Source organism: Indicator indicator, chromosome 18 (genome assembly GCF_027791375.1).
Source record: "Indicator indicator isolate 239-I01 chromosome 18, UM_Iind_1.1, whole genome shotgun sequence".
Lineage (NCBI taxonomy): Eukaryota > Metazoa > Chordata > Aves > Piciformes > Indicatoridae > Indicator > Indicator indicator.
Genome location: NC_072027.1, coordinates 12176088 through 12191784, shown reverse-complemented (window position 1 = coordinate 12191784; position 15697 = coordinate 12176088). Strand labels below are relative to the sequence as shown.

The following is a 15697-nucleotide window of genomic DNA, read 5'->3' as shown; positions in this document are numbered from 1 at the left end:
TCACATTTCTGGCTGCTCAGACTCTTTTTTTCCAGTCTATTTTTGCCTTCTAAGACGTTGTGCCCTGGGTGAGTGGTTGGCTGTTTCCTTCCCCTGGGGCTGTGGTGAGGATTGTCCTCCTAGCTCATCCCTCAGCTCCCAAGGCTGATGTCACAGCAGCTGTGGTGACAGTGACCAGAATGGGGACCACCAGTTTTGTTCTCCCAGATGATAGCTTCTGGCCTCTCCAGTGCATGGTTTTGTACCAACAGGAACAAATTAGGACATTGTCCTTACTCCAGGAAATTTCCCATCTTGCTTGATGAGATCCTGGCCTCAGAAAGTGCCTGTCTGCTCCCCCAGCAGTGGCCCTCGACACCCACATATGGGGCTGGTGTCCTGGGGTGAGGTTGTTTTCTTTTTAGGGTTGACTTGAGAAGCTTGCCCATACAAAAAGAGGGACTAAGGAGATACTTGATAGCTCTTGGGATAGCTGGAACACCTCCATGCTTTGGAAAGATGGGATGTTGAGCTGTGTTCTCCTTCATCCCTGCTAAACCCCCTCAGAGATTTGGGAATTTGGGAAAAAGTGCTGGTGGAGACTGTGGGCTGAGCCTGTGCTGGCTGTGTGTCCTCAGAGTGAGCCATCTGTATGAAGAGGAGATCTGCACTGGTGGGGTTAGGCTCTCCCAGTAAGGATGGGGTGGGACTGGAGGGTGCCACGGTGGTGCAAAGCAGAGCTGGAGAGGATAAGGTTTGTCTTGTGTGTGTCTGGAGGGAATCAAATAGAAAATCTAAGTGTTTGGTGGAGTAGGGAAAGCTGGAGAACAGAGTGAAGGCAGCCTGGAAAATCATGGGGGAAGGTGGCGGTGGGAGGGCAGGGGTGTTGTAGCCCTGGAGAGGGGGGAAGGGCTGGGGCAGAGTGGGACAAGGTCTAGGGCAGTGCTGTGAAGATGGGAAGAGGCAGAGCAGCTGGGGAAGAACTTTCTGTGCAGGAAGCTGAGATGTTATTTATTAGTGCTCAGTTTCCTGGACAAAAAGATTCTTGTCTATTGAAATATTTCTGCTTCACAGAGCCTCAGTTCTCCAGACACAATAAAATTTGCCTTTTTCCCCTGGCCTGTTCCTTTTCCATTTGCTGCAGGTGGGTCAGGCTGCTGTGTGCTGCTGAGTCAGGGATGCACAGCCTGGTGCAGGAGCTGCTTCACTTGAGGACCAGGGAAAGGCAGGTTCTGGGAATGAGGATTTGTTCCAGTGTCCCATTGCACCTGCCTGGTGAGACCACATCCTGTCCCTGGAAAACCCAGCAAGAAAGCTCATCCAGCTTGTTGTCACACTGCTCTCATGTCACTAGGGCTGCTCCAGGTACCTGTGCCCTGAGCTGCCACAAGGATAATGTGGTGGTGACAGTGCCAGGCAGCAGGATCCAGGCAGCAGCAGAGCCCTAAGTGAAGGGAGCCCAGGGAGGGAGTTCAGCATTAGGGCAGAAGATGGACTTCATACTTGTGAATGGAAATCATGGAATCCCAGACTGGTCTGGGTGGGAAGGGACCTTTCAAGGTCAGCTAGTTCACCCCCCTTGCACAGCCTGGCACTAGAGCAAGTTGCTCAGAGCCCCACACAGCCTGACCTGGAATGGTTCCAGGAATGGGACATCTCCCACCAATCTGGGCTACCAGGGCCAGGGTCTCAGCGTCAAACATTTCTTCCTTCTCTCCAGTCCAAATCTCTCTTTTAGTTCAAACCATCACCCCTTGTCCTGTCACAACAGGTCCTGCTCAAAAGTCTGTCCCAGGCTTTCTGACTGGCCCCTTTAAGCACTAAAAGGCCACCAGAAGGTCTGCCTGGAGTCTTCTCTCCTGCAGACTGAACAATCCCAACTCTCTCAGCCTAGCCTCATTGCTGTGGTCTCCTCTGAGGTGACTGCTCCTGCTGTCACATCATTTGTCCATGCTACTTGGAGCTGCTGACAAAGTCATTGTGAGCTGCCTAATTGCTTTTGGATGATGTTCAGGCACCACAGTGGGGTGGAAGCAACTTTCCAGGATGGCTTTGAGCTCTTACATGGTGGTGTCATTGCTGTGTTGGTTGCAGGGAGAAGTGAACTGGGAGAGGTGGGTAGTGGGGCTGGAGCCATGGGGTGCAGGAGCCTGTGGTGGGGTTCTTGGGATGTGGGGAAGTGAACAATGAGATGCAATCAGAAAAAAGATTTGATTTTCTTTGCAGATTTAAACCCTTCAGTTGTGCGTGGCAGGAGAGGAGAAATGTTTGGAGTGATGGGATGGAGCAGCCCCTGGCTAAGGAGATTCATACTGGAGCAGGATGGTGTCTGAAGCTGAGATGCACACACTGGTGTCCATAGCATGTGCACACAATGAATTAACATGAGTAAGAAACATGAAGAGAGGAGAAGGTGTGTTCCAGAACCCCAGCATTAAGTGCCTGCACAGGCTGGAGGAGTGGATGGTGTTTAAAGCCATGGGGACCTTTATCTGCTCCTTGGTGGGGACAGTGATAATCAGCTGTGCTTAGCAGGATGTAGGATGGCAGGAGGAACAGGAGGGCTGCTAAGCAGCAGGAAATGGTTTGCTGTGAGATGGGCTTAGCACAGCATAAACCACAGAAAGTTAAAGCCTGAGGTGGCGACCAAGCTGGAGTTACTCAGCAGATGTGGGCAGAGGGTGAGGCTTCTCCTGCATGGTGGTGGCAGAGCTAATGCTGAAGGACAGTGTCCATCACCAGCTTTCCCCTTTGGACAGAGAGGCTTCTGCAGTGTTTCAGAGCCTGTAAGTTCCAAACTACCTGACCTGGAATGGTTCCAGGGATGGGGAATCTCTCACATCTCTGGGAAACCTGGGCCAGGGTCTCCTCCTTTATGTATCCTGTGCTTAAGGTGTGTTTTTAAGACCTACAGCAAGCTGCCAAATGCCTGGAAATCATTTTCCTCCTTGATTTATCCTGCACTTAAGGAAGTTCATCACAATGAGGGTGCTGAGATGTTGGAACAGGTTGCCCAGAGCTGTGGTTGAGGCCCCATCCTTGGAGACATTCAAGGTCAGACTGATCTAGTTGGAGATGTCCCTGCTGACTGCAGAGAGGTTGGACAAGAAGACCTTTGTGGGTCCCTTCCAACCCAATGCAGGCTGTGTGTTTTTAAGACATAGTGCCAAGTGCAGTTGTCATCTGAAAGCCTTGACTTGGCTTTTGGTGGTCGCCACATGCACCAAGGTTCCTCTGTGCTCGGTGGTGACAGCAGGGGAAGAGCCTCAGGGGGAGGGCGTGGGAGGGAGATGAAGATGTTCTGTGCTTTGGGTGGTAGATGGATCATGGTCCAGCTGCGGAAATGGGGCAGGGGAGGATGTGAGCAACAGAGGATCCATATCCTGGAAATGTGCTGGTGTCATGGCTCTGGAATTCAGCAGGATCAATGCCTTTGCCTGCTCTGGTGCAGACAATCTGCCTGATGTTGGAATCAGGGCTTCCTGTAGCACCAGCTCAGTGTGGAAGGGAAAACCCTGAGAGCCAGCAGCAGAGGGGAGGATGAAGCAGGTAAAGCCATCAGCAGTGACCACCCCTTGTGTGGGGATTGTGCTGAGCTGGGAGCTGTGGCTTCCTGATGCTCCATGAGGAGTGGGGGCTGTAAGCGGAGGCCTCTCCCCTGCCCCTGAGGGGCTCTACCCCACAGATGTCACAAGCTGCCCTCAGTAGCCAGAACAAATTTCTTCATGGGCTTAGCAAGAGCCCAAAATGCACAAACCCTGGTGGTGCTTCAGGAGGAAGTTTGCCAGACCTTGCCAAATTTACTCCTTGGGAATTCCCTCATTTACACTGTCCCAGAGAAGGGCAACGAAGCTGGTGAGGAGCAGCTGAGGGATCTGGGGTTGTTCAGTCTGGAGACAAAGAGGTTCTTTCTACAACTCCATGAAATGAGGTTGAGGCCAGGTGGGGGATGCTCTCTTCTTCCAAGGAACAAGTGATAGGACAAGAGGAAATGGCCTCAAGTTGCCCCAGGAGAGATTTCATTAGACATGACGAACAATTTCTTCCCCCAAAGGGTTGTCAAGGCCTGGCCCAGGCTGCTCAGGGCAGTGGTGGAGTCCCCATCCTGGAGGGGTTTCAAAGCTGTGGAGATGTGGTGCTGAGGGCCATGGTTTAGTGGTGGCCTGGCAGTGCTGGGTTAATGGCTGCACTTGATAATCTTAAAGGTCTTTTCCAGCCCAAAAGATTCTGTGACTCAGTCAGCAGATCACAAGATGCTTTGGCACAGCTGGTGGTACCTGTTCTCAAGCAGAGCTGAAGCTGATGAGGAGGGGGTCTGGGGTGCAGTGGGGGGTGGCTGGGGATGGGGTATGTGGAGGGTGGAGACATGGGCAGTGCTGCTGTACCCCACAGCCAGGGAGAGCTGCAGGGCTGGGCATCATCAAGAGCTTTGGATGCCTGGGGTCCTTTGCTGGAGCCTCTGATTGTATAATGCTCCGTGGCATCATGTGGTGCCCTGAAACCCTGGCCACCAACCACCACGTCACCCCATGGCTCTCACAGCCCCAAGCTGTGTGTGTCCAGCAGCCTGTCCAAGAGGCCAACCACAGAAAAGCAGCTGAAACCCAAGCTTTGCTTTCACTTGGATTCCCATCCACTCCCAGAGCTTAATCACAGACCAGTGCAGGCTCCCTGCTTGGACTGATTTGGTTCTGGCTCCTGGGCCAAACAGTCTCTGAGGAAGAGGAAGGAGAAGCCACTTTGTGGGATGAAGGTTTTGTTGGGATCAAACCCTCCCTCGAGCCTTGCCAGCACTGTGACCTCTCCACCCTTCCTGCTCCCTGTGGAGGTCCTTTGCCAGCTCTGGTCCCGCGGTGTGGGGCTGCAGCAGGGGGGTCCCCAGGGTGGGAGCAGCCCTCAGCACCCCAGACTGGCCTCATCCGGGGTGGGGGGGGGGATGCAGGGGACTCACCACCTCCCCGACCCCTTTAAGCTCCCTCTGGCTCCATTTGTCGGCCAGATGTGGATCCAGCTGTTGGCTTTGCATCCTGCTCCTCCCCGGCTCCGCATCGCCATCTGCTGGGCATCCCGCGGCACGGGGCCGGCGGCAGAGGGTGGCTTCGGAGCGGGGGAAGCACAACCCCCGAGTGTCCCAAAAGGCAGCGGTTTGGGGCGGTCGCGCTTTTTATAATCTTCCTTATTTTCTGGGGCACCCCCTCGTCCGGCAGGTCAGGGAATCCCAGATTGCTTTGGGTGGGAGGGGACCTTTGTGAGGGTCCCCAGTCCCAGGACTCTGCCACTGGGGCAATGGTGTTTTAATATCCTCACAAAGCTCTGCCGTGCTCCGTTTCCACCCCCCCCTTCTCTCTGAGACTTCTGAACTCTCGATGAAGAGCAGACATAGCCCACTGCAAGATTTCCTACCAAACTTTATTCTTCTGCTCCTGTGTCACATTTCATTTACAGCTCAGGACTTCAGTCTGGGACCAAAGGGAGGACTGAGCTGGACATGACTTTTGGCAGCAATTTGGTTCCTTAGCTGCTGAATCCACCCCAACCACAGCTCCACCTGCACCTCACCCACAGCCACCTGGGCCATGCCATGTCACACGGGTGCAGCGCTGTCAAACCTCTTCCCGTGCCACTTCTTCATGCAGTGCCACCAGAAGAGGTTAGTTAAAGGACTTTGGGCTTGTCTGCACCTGAGGAAACTTGCCACAGGGTAAAATGGAACTGGAATTGGGATTAGAGAAGTGCTGGCTGTGGTTGCCTGGGGTGAAATGTCCCCACTGGTTGCTGCAGGCATCTTCAAGTGCCTAAGGAGGATAGGGGAAGCTGAGCTGGAGCAGGACATGGCTGTGATGCTCTGTGATCCTCTCACCTGGCAGGCAGGAGCAGCTCTTGAGCTGCTTGGAAGATCTACTTCATGTCAGGAGAGGAGGAACCTAGCTTCATGAAGGATTCGGGAGACACCAGAGCACCCCAGTGCCATTTGTAGTCACCAGGGGGCCCCGCTGCCATTTTCTGACCCCTTTTAGCTCAACACTGGAGGTGTGGGAATGGGGTGCAAGGCACTGCCACCATCGTGCAACCCCTTTGTGCTGCACCATCACACACTAGTCTGGGGCAATGTAAAGGGGCTTTGGCACCTTGAGTCACTGATGAACAGGCTGTGGAAGAGACATATTTACTTAATAAATAAATACAAATAACATATGGCAGGGAGTAGCTGATGCAGAGCAGTATTCATGTTGTAAGGGAGGTCTTGGAGGCTTTGGCTGATGCTAGTTTAGCTTGACACACCTAGGACATCAGGCAAGCAGAATCACAGGATCACAGAGTGACAGGGATTGGAAGGGACCCCTGGAGATTGAGTCCAACCCCCCTGCTAAAGCAGGTTCACCTAGAGGAGGTTACACAGGATGGCATCAGGGTGGGTTTGGAACTACTCCAGAGATGGAGACTCCATCACCTCTCTGCAGCACCAGTACTATGGCTGGTGGTGCAACCTGGAGGGCATATTAGAAGTTACATATTTAGATGTATAAATACATTAATACAGGAGGGTTTACCTCAGAATAACTGGGGACAGTAGCTGGAATGTCCTTGGGGTGCCCTTGGCCCATGGATGCCTGCTGCTGGGCAAGTTTGTGATGTCCCCAGGAGTTCTTGCAGCATGGTCATGACAGGCACCATGCAGAGGGCAAGGGGAATGGACCTTGGGGGTGTGGAGGCTTCCCCCTCATCTCTGCAAAGCTTCATGCAGAACAGGTTTGTTCTGCATTGTCTGTTCTGGGTCAAGCCTTTGCCTAAAGCTTGGAGCTCTAACGTTTGGCTCTGTCCTATAGACAAAGAGAGAACGAGGGAAAAGGAGGAGGTGGCAGCTGGAATTTGGGGTTCAGGGTCATCTCTGAGCTCCCAGGGCAGGGCTTAGTCAGCTGAGACAGGCAGTGGGAGGAAGAGGATGGCTTTCTGGCCGTAGTGAGTCCGTGGCCCCAGCTTGCTGTTCCCGTTCTTCTTCAGCCCTACAAACCAGTTCTTGTCTGCGTGCTTTTTGGAGACGTAGGTGTTGTAATGGTTTTCCTCCAGCCTCTCAAGAAACAGGCACTCCTCACCCAGTAACTGCTGAAAAACAGCCCCCAGTAACCACAGTGAGATGCTGGAGGGAGGAGGACAGCTAGGAAGCTATCCAGACCCCCCTCCCAGACCTTCCTGCCCCAGTGAACTTCAGATTTAAAGTGTGGAGCTTTGATTTAGTCCCCTGGGCTATTCCTGCTTTAACTTATCCATGACCCAGGCACTTCAGTTGGCAGTAATTGAGCCTTGTGCTCTGTAAGCTGGTCCTGGCACCAGCTCCTGCTCTGGCAATGAGCTGTGTGGTGGTAGCTGTGGGTTCAGAGGGAACAAAACAGCTCTTTGGTGAGACTAAGCAGCCTGTGACCAGCATTACGTGGACTGCACTTGGCTCTAAATGGGGCTGTTTTCAAAGACTCAGATTATTTTGGGTGACTTGGTGCCCTCCAGTTCCTGGGCACAGCAGGGTAAGCTCCTGCCTTGCACAATCCCACTCAGACCACAATGTTGTGGCTGGTGACTGCTGCTCCCTCCAACACAGGGTTTGGTGCATCCAGGGTGCAGCGGAAAGATGTGAGGAGGACTTAGTGGCTGTGGGTCATTGCTGGGGGCTTGCTGCCTCTGACAATCCTGATCTCCCCCTCTCCACACCCCCTCTCACTCCCTGATCCAGTAAAGCCATGGAGAGGTGGTTCAGGGAGGTGGCAGAGGTGTGGGCAAGGTGCTGCTGAGGCTGGAAGAGCAAGGTGCCCCCACGGCCCCAGCAGAGCTGGCAGCTGCTGAAAGGATGCAAACCAGCTGCTGCTCCAGAAATGCAGTGCAATAACTCGAGTGTCAGAGCTGAAATACAACACTTGCCATGTGGCAGGCTGGGAAATGGTGTTTTCTGGCTATTTATTTATCCCCTTCCCTCCCAAATAAAGCTGGATGAAGAGTAGCCTTCCAGCTGCCAAACTAACAAACCGAGCCTAATTGTTGCTTGTGGTTTGCATTACTCAGAGCCCCAAGATTGCTGCAAACCTCAAACCTTCTCCTTGTCTGGTCCCACCAAACCCTCCCTCTTACCGAGCCATAGAGCAGCCCATTGGGGTCCATTGCCAGGTACTGGCCAGACTGGGTACTCCTTATGTACACCTCTCCCACGCTCTCTGCACTTAGCTGGAGCTGAACTGGAAGGAAAAATAGGACAACAACAACAAAATGGAAAGGAAAATAGGGAAAGGGGTCAAAAAAGCTGTCAGAGATGCTGTCCAGGCTGCTAGGAACATTAGCAAGGTGGTTTTGCTTGGGAGCTTGGCTTAGAAAGAGTAGGTAGGAAACAGGACACCATGTAATCAAGATGTCTTCATGGACCCTTGGATTTAAGCTCCATGGAGTTTGAGGAGGGGATATTTAGACTGGAGATTAGGAAGAGGTTCTTTACAGTGAGGGTGGTGATGCTCTGGAACAGGTTGCCCAGGGAGGTTGTGGATGTCCCCTCCCTGGAGGTGTTCAAGGCCAGGTTGGATGAGGCCTTGAGCAACCTGATCTAGTGGAAGGTGTCCCTGCTCATAGCAGGGGAGTTGGAACTAGATAATTTTCAAGGTTGCTTCCAACCCAAACCATTCTATGATTCTATGACCCTCTCCCTCACAGAAGCCCCACGGCTAAGCTTTAGGAACCAAAGAGCAATTCCCCCTCTTATTTTACATCAAAGGGCAGGCAGCCTTTTGGTTAAGACACTGGAATGGGACACAGGAAGTTGGCATTTTAGTTCTGGTTCTAATTTCCAAATTTCTCATGTGGTTTTGACAAGATACTTCAGGGGTGACAGCAGAAGAAGTATTTTGAGAGCTAAACCACAGAGGGGCAGACTTCAGATGGCTGTGTTGCAAAACCCTGACCTGAAGCATCCCATCACCAGCATGCCATGGTTGGTGTTACCCAGTGTGGATAGTGGAGAAAGGGTTGAACTTCATCCTAGGAAATCCCTCCTGTAGGTAACCATGAGCCACATCTTAGATGGTCCTGGTTTGTGGCACTAACATGGAGTTGACAGTAAATGCATGGGCATTGGGTTTGTGGTGATGCTGATGTTCATCACCCACCAGCCACCAGCTTTCCATCCCTGTCACCCAGCCTGGACCTCAGCTAGAAACTCCAAAGCTAAAAACAGCTCCTTTTGGTCTTGTCCTGTGGGAGGTGAGCAGGTCAGCTGCAGGACAGTGTGTCTGGGCCACCTCCCTCCTCTGCTCAGCACCCTGTACCTATCCCAGCAGACTGAACCTTTCTTTTTGTCTGGTTCTTTTTTTTTTTTTCCCCTCCCCTCTGGGTTCCACATTTTCTTGCTTTGCTCATTACAGGACTCTCAGCAAACAATGAAAACTTGGCTCAAGTTTTTGTTGAAGGTGTTTATCAGGAAGAGGCTGGTTGGTTGGAGAACAATTTTGGGAGGAACCCTCTCTGTGTGCCCAGAGGAGACCCCAGGGGTGGGCAGAAAACTGAAGTCTGAGCAATCAGCAGTCAGAGGGCTGTGGTTATATCCAGAGTGGGACTTGCAGAATCCAGCTCTTCCAAAGGATCATTCCCATCTCCTAGTCAGCTTTTCTTCCTGGGCTTTTACTGGAGAGATTTGTAACAGGAAGATTTAGAATCATTTAGGATGGAAAAGACCTCCAAGATGATCAAGTCCAACCATTAACTCAGCACTGCCAGGTCACCACTAAACCATGGCTCTCAGTACCACATCTCCACAGCTCTGAAACCCCTCCTGGGCAGCCTGGGCTAGGCCTTGACAATCCTTTTGGGGAAGCAATTGTTCCTCATGTCCAACCTAAACCTTCCATGGTGCAACTTGAGGCTGTGTCCTCTCATCTTGTCAAAGGTCCCCTCTGTGATTCTGGCTGTCCAGACGTTCTCTGTGAAGCCTGGGAGAGAGACCAGCTGCAGGGTGTTGGTGCTGATGGGATGCAAGGTGGAGCAGGATTTAAATGCTGCTGCTCCACCTTGGCTGCAGCCTTTGTGAGAGCTTTGTGGTGGCTCTGGCTGGGGTGGCTGTGCTGGACACAGTGCTATATGCTGGAATTCTTGCTGCAGCAGCAGCACTGGGACTGTCTTCCAGCTCTTGTGCAGCCAAAGGTGGGCACTGGGATGGGGCACAAAGGTGTTTAATGGTGGGGGTGGCCAAAAGCCCTCCTGCCTTGAGTTTAGGCTTGATGCAGAGGATGTGGGTCTGTTACAAGAGCTCATCTGTTGTTGGTATGTCCCCTGGTTTCCTCTCATCCTGTTGCTTGTTGCATGTTTAGGTTGGTTTGAAGGAAGCTCCAGTTCTTTTCTTTGTAAATTGGTTTTATCCCTACTTGGATGAGGTAACAGGTGATGGCACCTCTTGGTATGGCAGAAGTCCCTGTTCCATTGAAATCTTTGCTGTAATGGTTCACATTCTTCATTTATGGAGATTCCTGCTCCATAAATGATCTGTAATTAGTAAATTGTGTGGGTGCAGGTTTGCAGTGATCCATAAGCCCTGCATCAGGCTGGGAGCTGGCAATGCCAGGAGAGCTCCAGTTCACCTGGCACTCACTGCAAGGTGCTGCAGCTCCAGGACCTGGCCAAGAAATCCAGCCAGGGGAAAGAGCAGAACAAGATAAAAATTATGATAGAGTCCTAAAAGTTGCCTCAGAGAGAGAAGAGGGGGGAGACCTTCTAGTTGCTGATGAGGATGTGAAGGTCTCTTGCTTTAAAGGGAGGAATGGGAGGTCTGGAGAAAGGAGCTCATGCCCCAAATCTTGTCTTTTTAGAGGTCTGTCTGGAGCTTTCCTTCCATGAATGGGATGAAGCAAAGAAAATAAAGCTCTTTGTGGGAGCAAGCATGGGTTTCATCCTTGAGGGTCTATAATGTCCTGGTAAGTTTGCATTTCACCTCGTGCAGGCTCAAGGGGGGAGGTTTAGACTGGAGATTAGGAAGAAATTTTTTACAGTGAGGATGGTGAGACACTGAACAGGCTGCCCAGGGAGGTCATGGATGTCCCCTCCCTGGAGGTGTTCAAGGCCAGGCTGGATGAAGCCTTGAGCAACCTGAGCTAGTGGAAGGTGTCCCTGCCCATGCAGGGGGTTGGAATTAGATGATCTTTAAGGTCTCTCCCAACCCAACCCATTCTATGAATCTATGAAGAAGCCAAGGCAGCAAAGAACAAGGACATGATGAGGGAATCCTTCCATAGGGCTGGACAACAAATCGGGGAGTGAGCAGCCTCTGTTCTCCTTGGAGATCTTCCCTCACTGTGGAGCTAAACCTGGCAAGGGGGTTTAAGGTGAAAATACAAATTCTTGCTGTTGGACTGGAACAAAAGGAGCTGGGCAGCTTGCAGAGAAGCAGAGGCTCTACTGCAGCCCTGCACATCAGCTCCCCAGATAAGCTGGGGGCATTCCGGTGCCCTGCCCCTCCCTGCTGTCAACTCCAGGCTTCCATAGGGATCTGGCTTGCTTTGTGCTGGCTGCTGCGTGTCCCAGCTGTGTCAGCAGGGTGTCACAGGGCGGGTCACAATCCTCTCTGTGCCAGGGAGTTTGTGCCGTGGGTGCTATTGGTGCACAGAGGCAGGTACCTTGCTGGCAGGGCTGCTCCTTGGGCACACAGCCCTTCCAGGAGATCCCTCAAGAAATGTTTGTGCTTTTGGATATCCAAGTTTATGAGAACATTTACAGGAGGTTCCTTCCTGGCAGAGGTTTCCAAACATGTGGCCCCAGGCCAGCAGCTGGTGGGGTGAGAGGGTACCATGCCAGGAGTGCTGCCTGCATGGATTGAATCCCAGAATCCCAGCATGGAGGACGTGGAAGGAACTTCTGGAGATCATTCACTCCAACCTCCCCTGCTAAAGCAGGGGCACCCACAGCAGCTTACCCAGCATCACAATGGCCAGGGGGAGTTTGGAAGCTCTCCAGAGAAGGAGATTCCACAACCTCTCTGGGTAGCCTGCTCCAGGACTCCAGCATCCTCACACCAAGGATTTTTTTCCTCCTGTTCAGATGGAACTTCTTGGGTTCCAGTTTGTGCCTGTTGCCCCTTGTCCTGCCCCTGGGCACCACTAACAAGGGTCTGGCCCCATCCAAAACAATTGGGGTCAGCCCAAAGAATTCTGTGATTCTATGAAAATGCTGCAGGGATGCTGGTGGAGTTCACACTGCCTCTCCAGCTTGTAGTTCCTGTGAACCTGGCCCTGTCTTCTGCTGATTCTGCTCATGCCCTTGTCTGCCTCTTGCAGTGGTGTGAGGATGTCTCGTGCCAGGTTTATTCCAGGCTGGAGGCTTCCTGCCCTGTGCTGTGTTTATCCAGCCTTGGTGAGCTCATCCTTGCCCTGCCATGTGCTCTGTGAGTGGTGGGCGAGCAGTGTGTGTGCAATGAGGCCTCCTCCTTAACCAGCCGGAGCAAGGAGAAAGGTGGAGTTTGGGGAGGAAGCCACATCTACACTTGTGGTTTAAGGAAAATAAAAATGCTTTTCTTAGAGCTTTGTCAGGGCAGATGTGGTTTCTCCCAGCATTTCTTCTTAACCAGATAGGAGCTTGGTGGGTCGCAGTTAGATTCCAGTAACCGTTCAGGAAATGGTGTGCCCAGAGGTTTCTGCTGAGAACCAAGAAGTCTGGGGTGTGGTGATGGGGAAGAGCCTGGCCCTGTGGGGAGCCCTGCTCTGCTGCTGTGAGCTCTGCTCAGGACTGTGTTTAAAAAGCTATCTCACAGAATCCCAGCATGGTGGGGGTTGAAAGGGACCCCTAGAGATCTTCCAGTCCAAACCCTCTGGTAAGATAGGGGCACCCACAGCAGCTTGCCTGGGGTCACAATGGATGGGTGGCTTTGGAAAGCTCTCCAGAGGAGGAGATTCCACAACCTCTCTGTGTAGCCTGCTCCAGGGCACCAGCACCCTCACACCAAAGAATTTTTTCCTCCTGTTCAGGTGGAACCTCCTGGGTTTCAGTTTGTGCCTGTTGCCCCTTGTCCTGCCCCTGGGCACCACAGACGAGAGTCTGGCCCCAGCCTCTAAGAGAACCTGGTACCAAGCCTGTCTTCTCCAGTTCCCCTGTTTGCTAAGGCTGATAAAACGCCAGGAGCTAGGAGCAGCATCAAGCAGCCCCATCAGGTTTGCTTACTGTGCTGGTCGCTTCGGTCCCTGGTCCCATCCACTTTGCCATCTGGGAGGATCCGTAGGAAGTGGCCTCCATTGCTGCAGTAGAGGAGTTTGGGCTTCTTGTAGTTCCCTGGGGGAAGGTTGAACTTCTCTGTCAGGGCACTGAAGGTGGTGATGTCTCCTTCAGCCATTGCTCAGCCTCTCCCGGCACCTGGGCTGCAAGAGACGTGCCGGTGTTAGGGTGGCAGCAGTGGTGGCACCAAGTGCTTGGCACCTGCTGCTGCTGCTGCCAGGCTTTTAAAGGGAAGGGAGGCAGCACGGTGGTCCCCAGCTGGTGCCCAGAACAGGTGATTCACACCATGGCTGGTGACTCCAGCAGTGACACAGCCCCAAAGGTGCTGCTGCTTGTCGTGGGCGGTTGGGGCAGGGGGGTTGTCTCCTGGCTGGGCAGCCGGGACTCGCTCCCTGTCCTTTCAGCACAGCACACTCTGTTGTCTTTCTCCCTCTGTTGACGTGTGCCCTGAAATTACAGCCTCCAAACGCCAGGTTGGAAGCCATCCCATGTCTGATCGGAAGCCACAAGAGGCAGGAAGGGAGCCCAGGTGAGTGACTCTCCACTATTTTAGCCTCCAAGGATGATGATGATGATGGGGTTCCATGACACAGGCCGTGTGCCAGATCACAAATATGACCTCCTGTCTCGGCACTCTGCATCTCACCTGCTGTGGGCTAACTGCCCTGGCCAAAGTGCACCCACGCTAAAGATCAGAGCAAGTGTTGGACATCCCTCAATCCCAGAAACCCAGCAGGAGGTGCTGGGAGTGTTCCCCACAGCTGGTGCGGTGGGCTAGCCCAGCTACCTTGTGATGAGGCTGCTGAAGAAACCCTCAAGAGCTCAGAAGGTTTATGGTTCACAGAACCCCAGCATGGTGTGGTTGGAAGGGACCTCTGGAGATCATCCAGTCCAACCCCCCTGCTAAAGCAGGGCACCCACAGCAGCTTGCCCAGGATCACAATGGCCAAGGGGGTTTGGGATCTCTCCAGAGAAGGAGACTTCACAGCCTCTCTGGGCAGCCTGCTCCAAGGCTCCAGTACTCTCACACCAAAGAAGTTTCTCCTTATTTTCAGACAGAACCTCCTGGGACCTCTAGTCCTTTACTGGGAAATTGGACCAGATGATCTCCAGAGGTCCCTTCCAAAGTCCACGGTGCTGGGATCCTGAGATTCCTTGAGTGGTGTTTTGCAATGTACTGGAACCAAAGCTTTACTTGAGCCTTGATCTGAGAGTCAGGGTCACCCAGGAGTCTCGTGGGTTGATGATCTTGGTGAGACATTGAAAGAAGTTGTCCAGGGAGGCTGTGGATGCCCCCTCCCTGGAGGTGTTCAAGGCCAGGTTGGATGAGGATTTGGGCAATCTGGTCTAGTGGGAGGTGTCCCTGCCCATGGCAGGGCGTGGAACTAGATGATTTTTAAGATCCCTTCCAATCCAAATCATTCTATGAATCTATGACAGATAGAAGTGAGAGACAAATATTCCAAAGCCAAGAGTTCAGGTCAGGATCTCAGCAAACTTAGGTTTCAAGGGAGGGCTTGTCTGAGATGCTCCTCTTGGTCACCTCAGAACTGAGTGCTCAAGGGCATCTTGGAGAGCTTTGAGAGAGCAGTTCTACTGGCAACAGCTTCTTCATTCCACATGTTTCCTTTAAGTTTTTTTTTTTTTTTGCTATTTTTAGAACACATTCAGAGGTCACCAGCTGCTGTTGAGTCCACCAGAGAAGCTGAAGGAACGTTGTTTTCCACTCCCATTGTCTCTCCTTGCAAAATACTGTTGCTGTTCTCCCACTTTTATGGCTGTGGAGCTGCTGCTCCACACACACCACCACCACTCATGGCCATACTATTATCCTTTTGGCAGGGACATGTTGGGTTTTAATGGGAATTAAGAATGAGTGAGAGAAACTGAACCAAAGACAACATCAAGGGGCTTATTTCTCTGGGTAGAAGCCCAATCAAATGATTAAATAGCTCAAAGCAGAACAGAAGGCTTTCTCCAATATGCTGAGCTGAGAGACACCACACTCTAGCAGTTATTTGGTGCCCCATGGAGCAAAGAAAATATTCCAGGAGGAGATTGCTGTGAGAGGGGGATTGCTGCTGCTGCGATGTTGACATAGCTGATCGCACCAGGACAGTAAGTTGGAGAGTGTTTGTCCAAGGCCAGCTGTGTTTGTGGCTCTCCTCTTTTCTCCACCCCTCAGGAACATGCTCTTCCACTCCTGTAGCTTTTCCTGCTCTGTTGCCTAAGAAAAAAACACTGCTGAAAATGAAGGATGGACCTGGAACCTCACTGGATCTAGGACATCTGCTCTGGGGTGCCTCCTGTGGTGCAAGGGGCAGAGGGTCACACCAGCAGCCTGAGGGCACTCTTGGGCTGTGGAAGGAGAAGTTAGAACCCTAAAAAGATCAGAATTACCTTTCTGAAGGGGAAAAGGACCCTAGTATTGATTTTAACCAGGTCCTACAGAACTGTAGGTCTGCCTGTGTTTGACTTCTCTGGGGAAAATGGT

The 15697-nt window shown here is 52.3% G+C and overlaps 1 protein-coding gene across 2 annotated transcripts; it reads right to left on the bottom strand.

Moving 5' to 3' along the window:
• Window positions 1-6792: 6792 nt before the first annotated feature.
• On the bottom strand, window positions 6793-13321 carry FGF1 (fibroblast growth factor 1). 2 transcript variants are annotated; one of them, XM_054389121.1, is made up of 3 exons: window positions 13153-13321; window positions 8098-8201; window positions 6793-7083 (listed from the first exon to the last, which is right to left on the bottom strand). In XM_054389121.1, exons 1-3 carry the CDS (start codon window positions 13319-13321, stop codon window positions 6889-6891), a joined length of 468 nt encoding a protein of 155 aa, XP_054245096.1. In that variant the 3' UTR covers window positions 6793-6888. The 2 variants fall into 2 exon arrangements, with proteins under 2 accessions (XP_054245096.1, XP_054245097.1); XM_054389122.1 differs by having other exon boundaries at window positions 6793-7080.
• Window positions 13322-15697: the final 2376 nt, after the last annotated feature.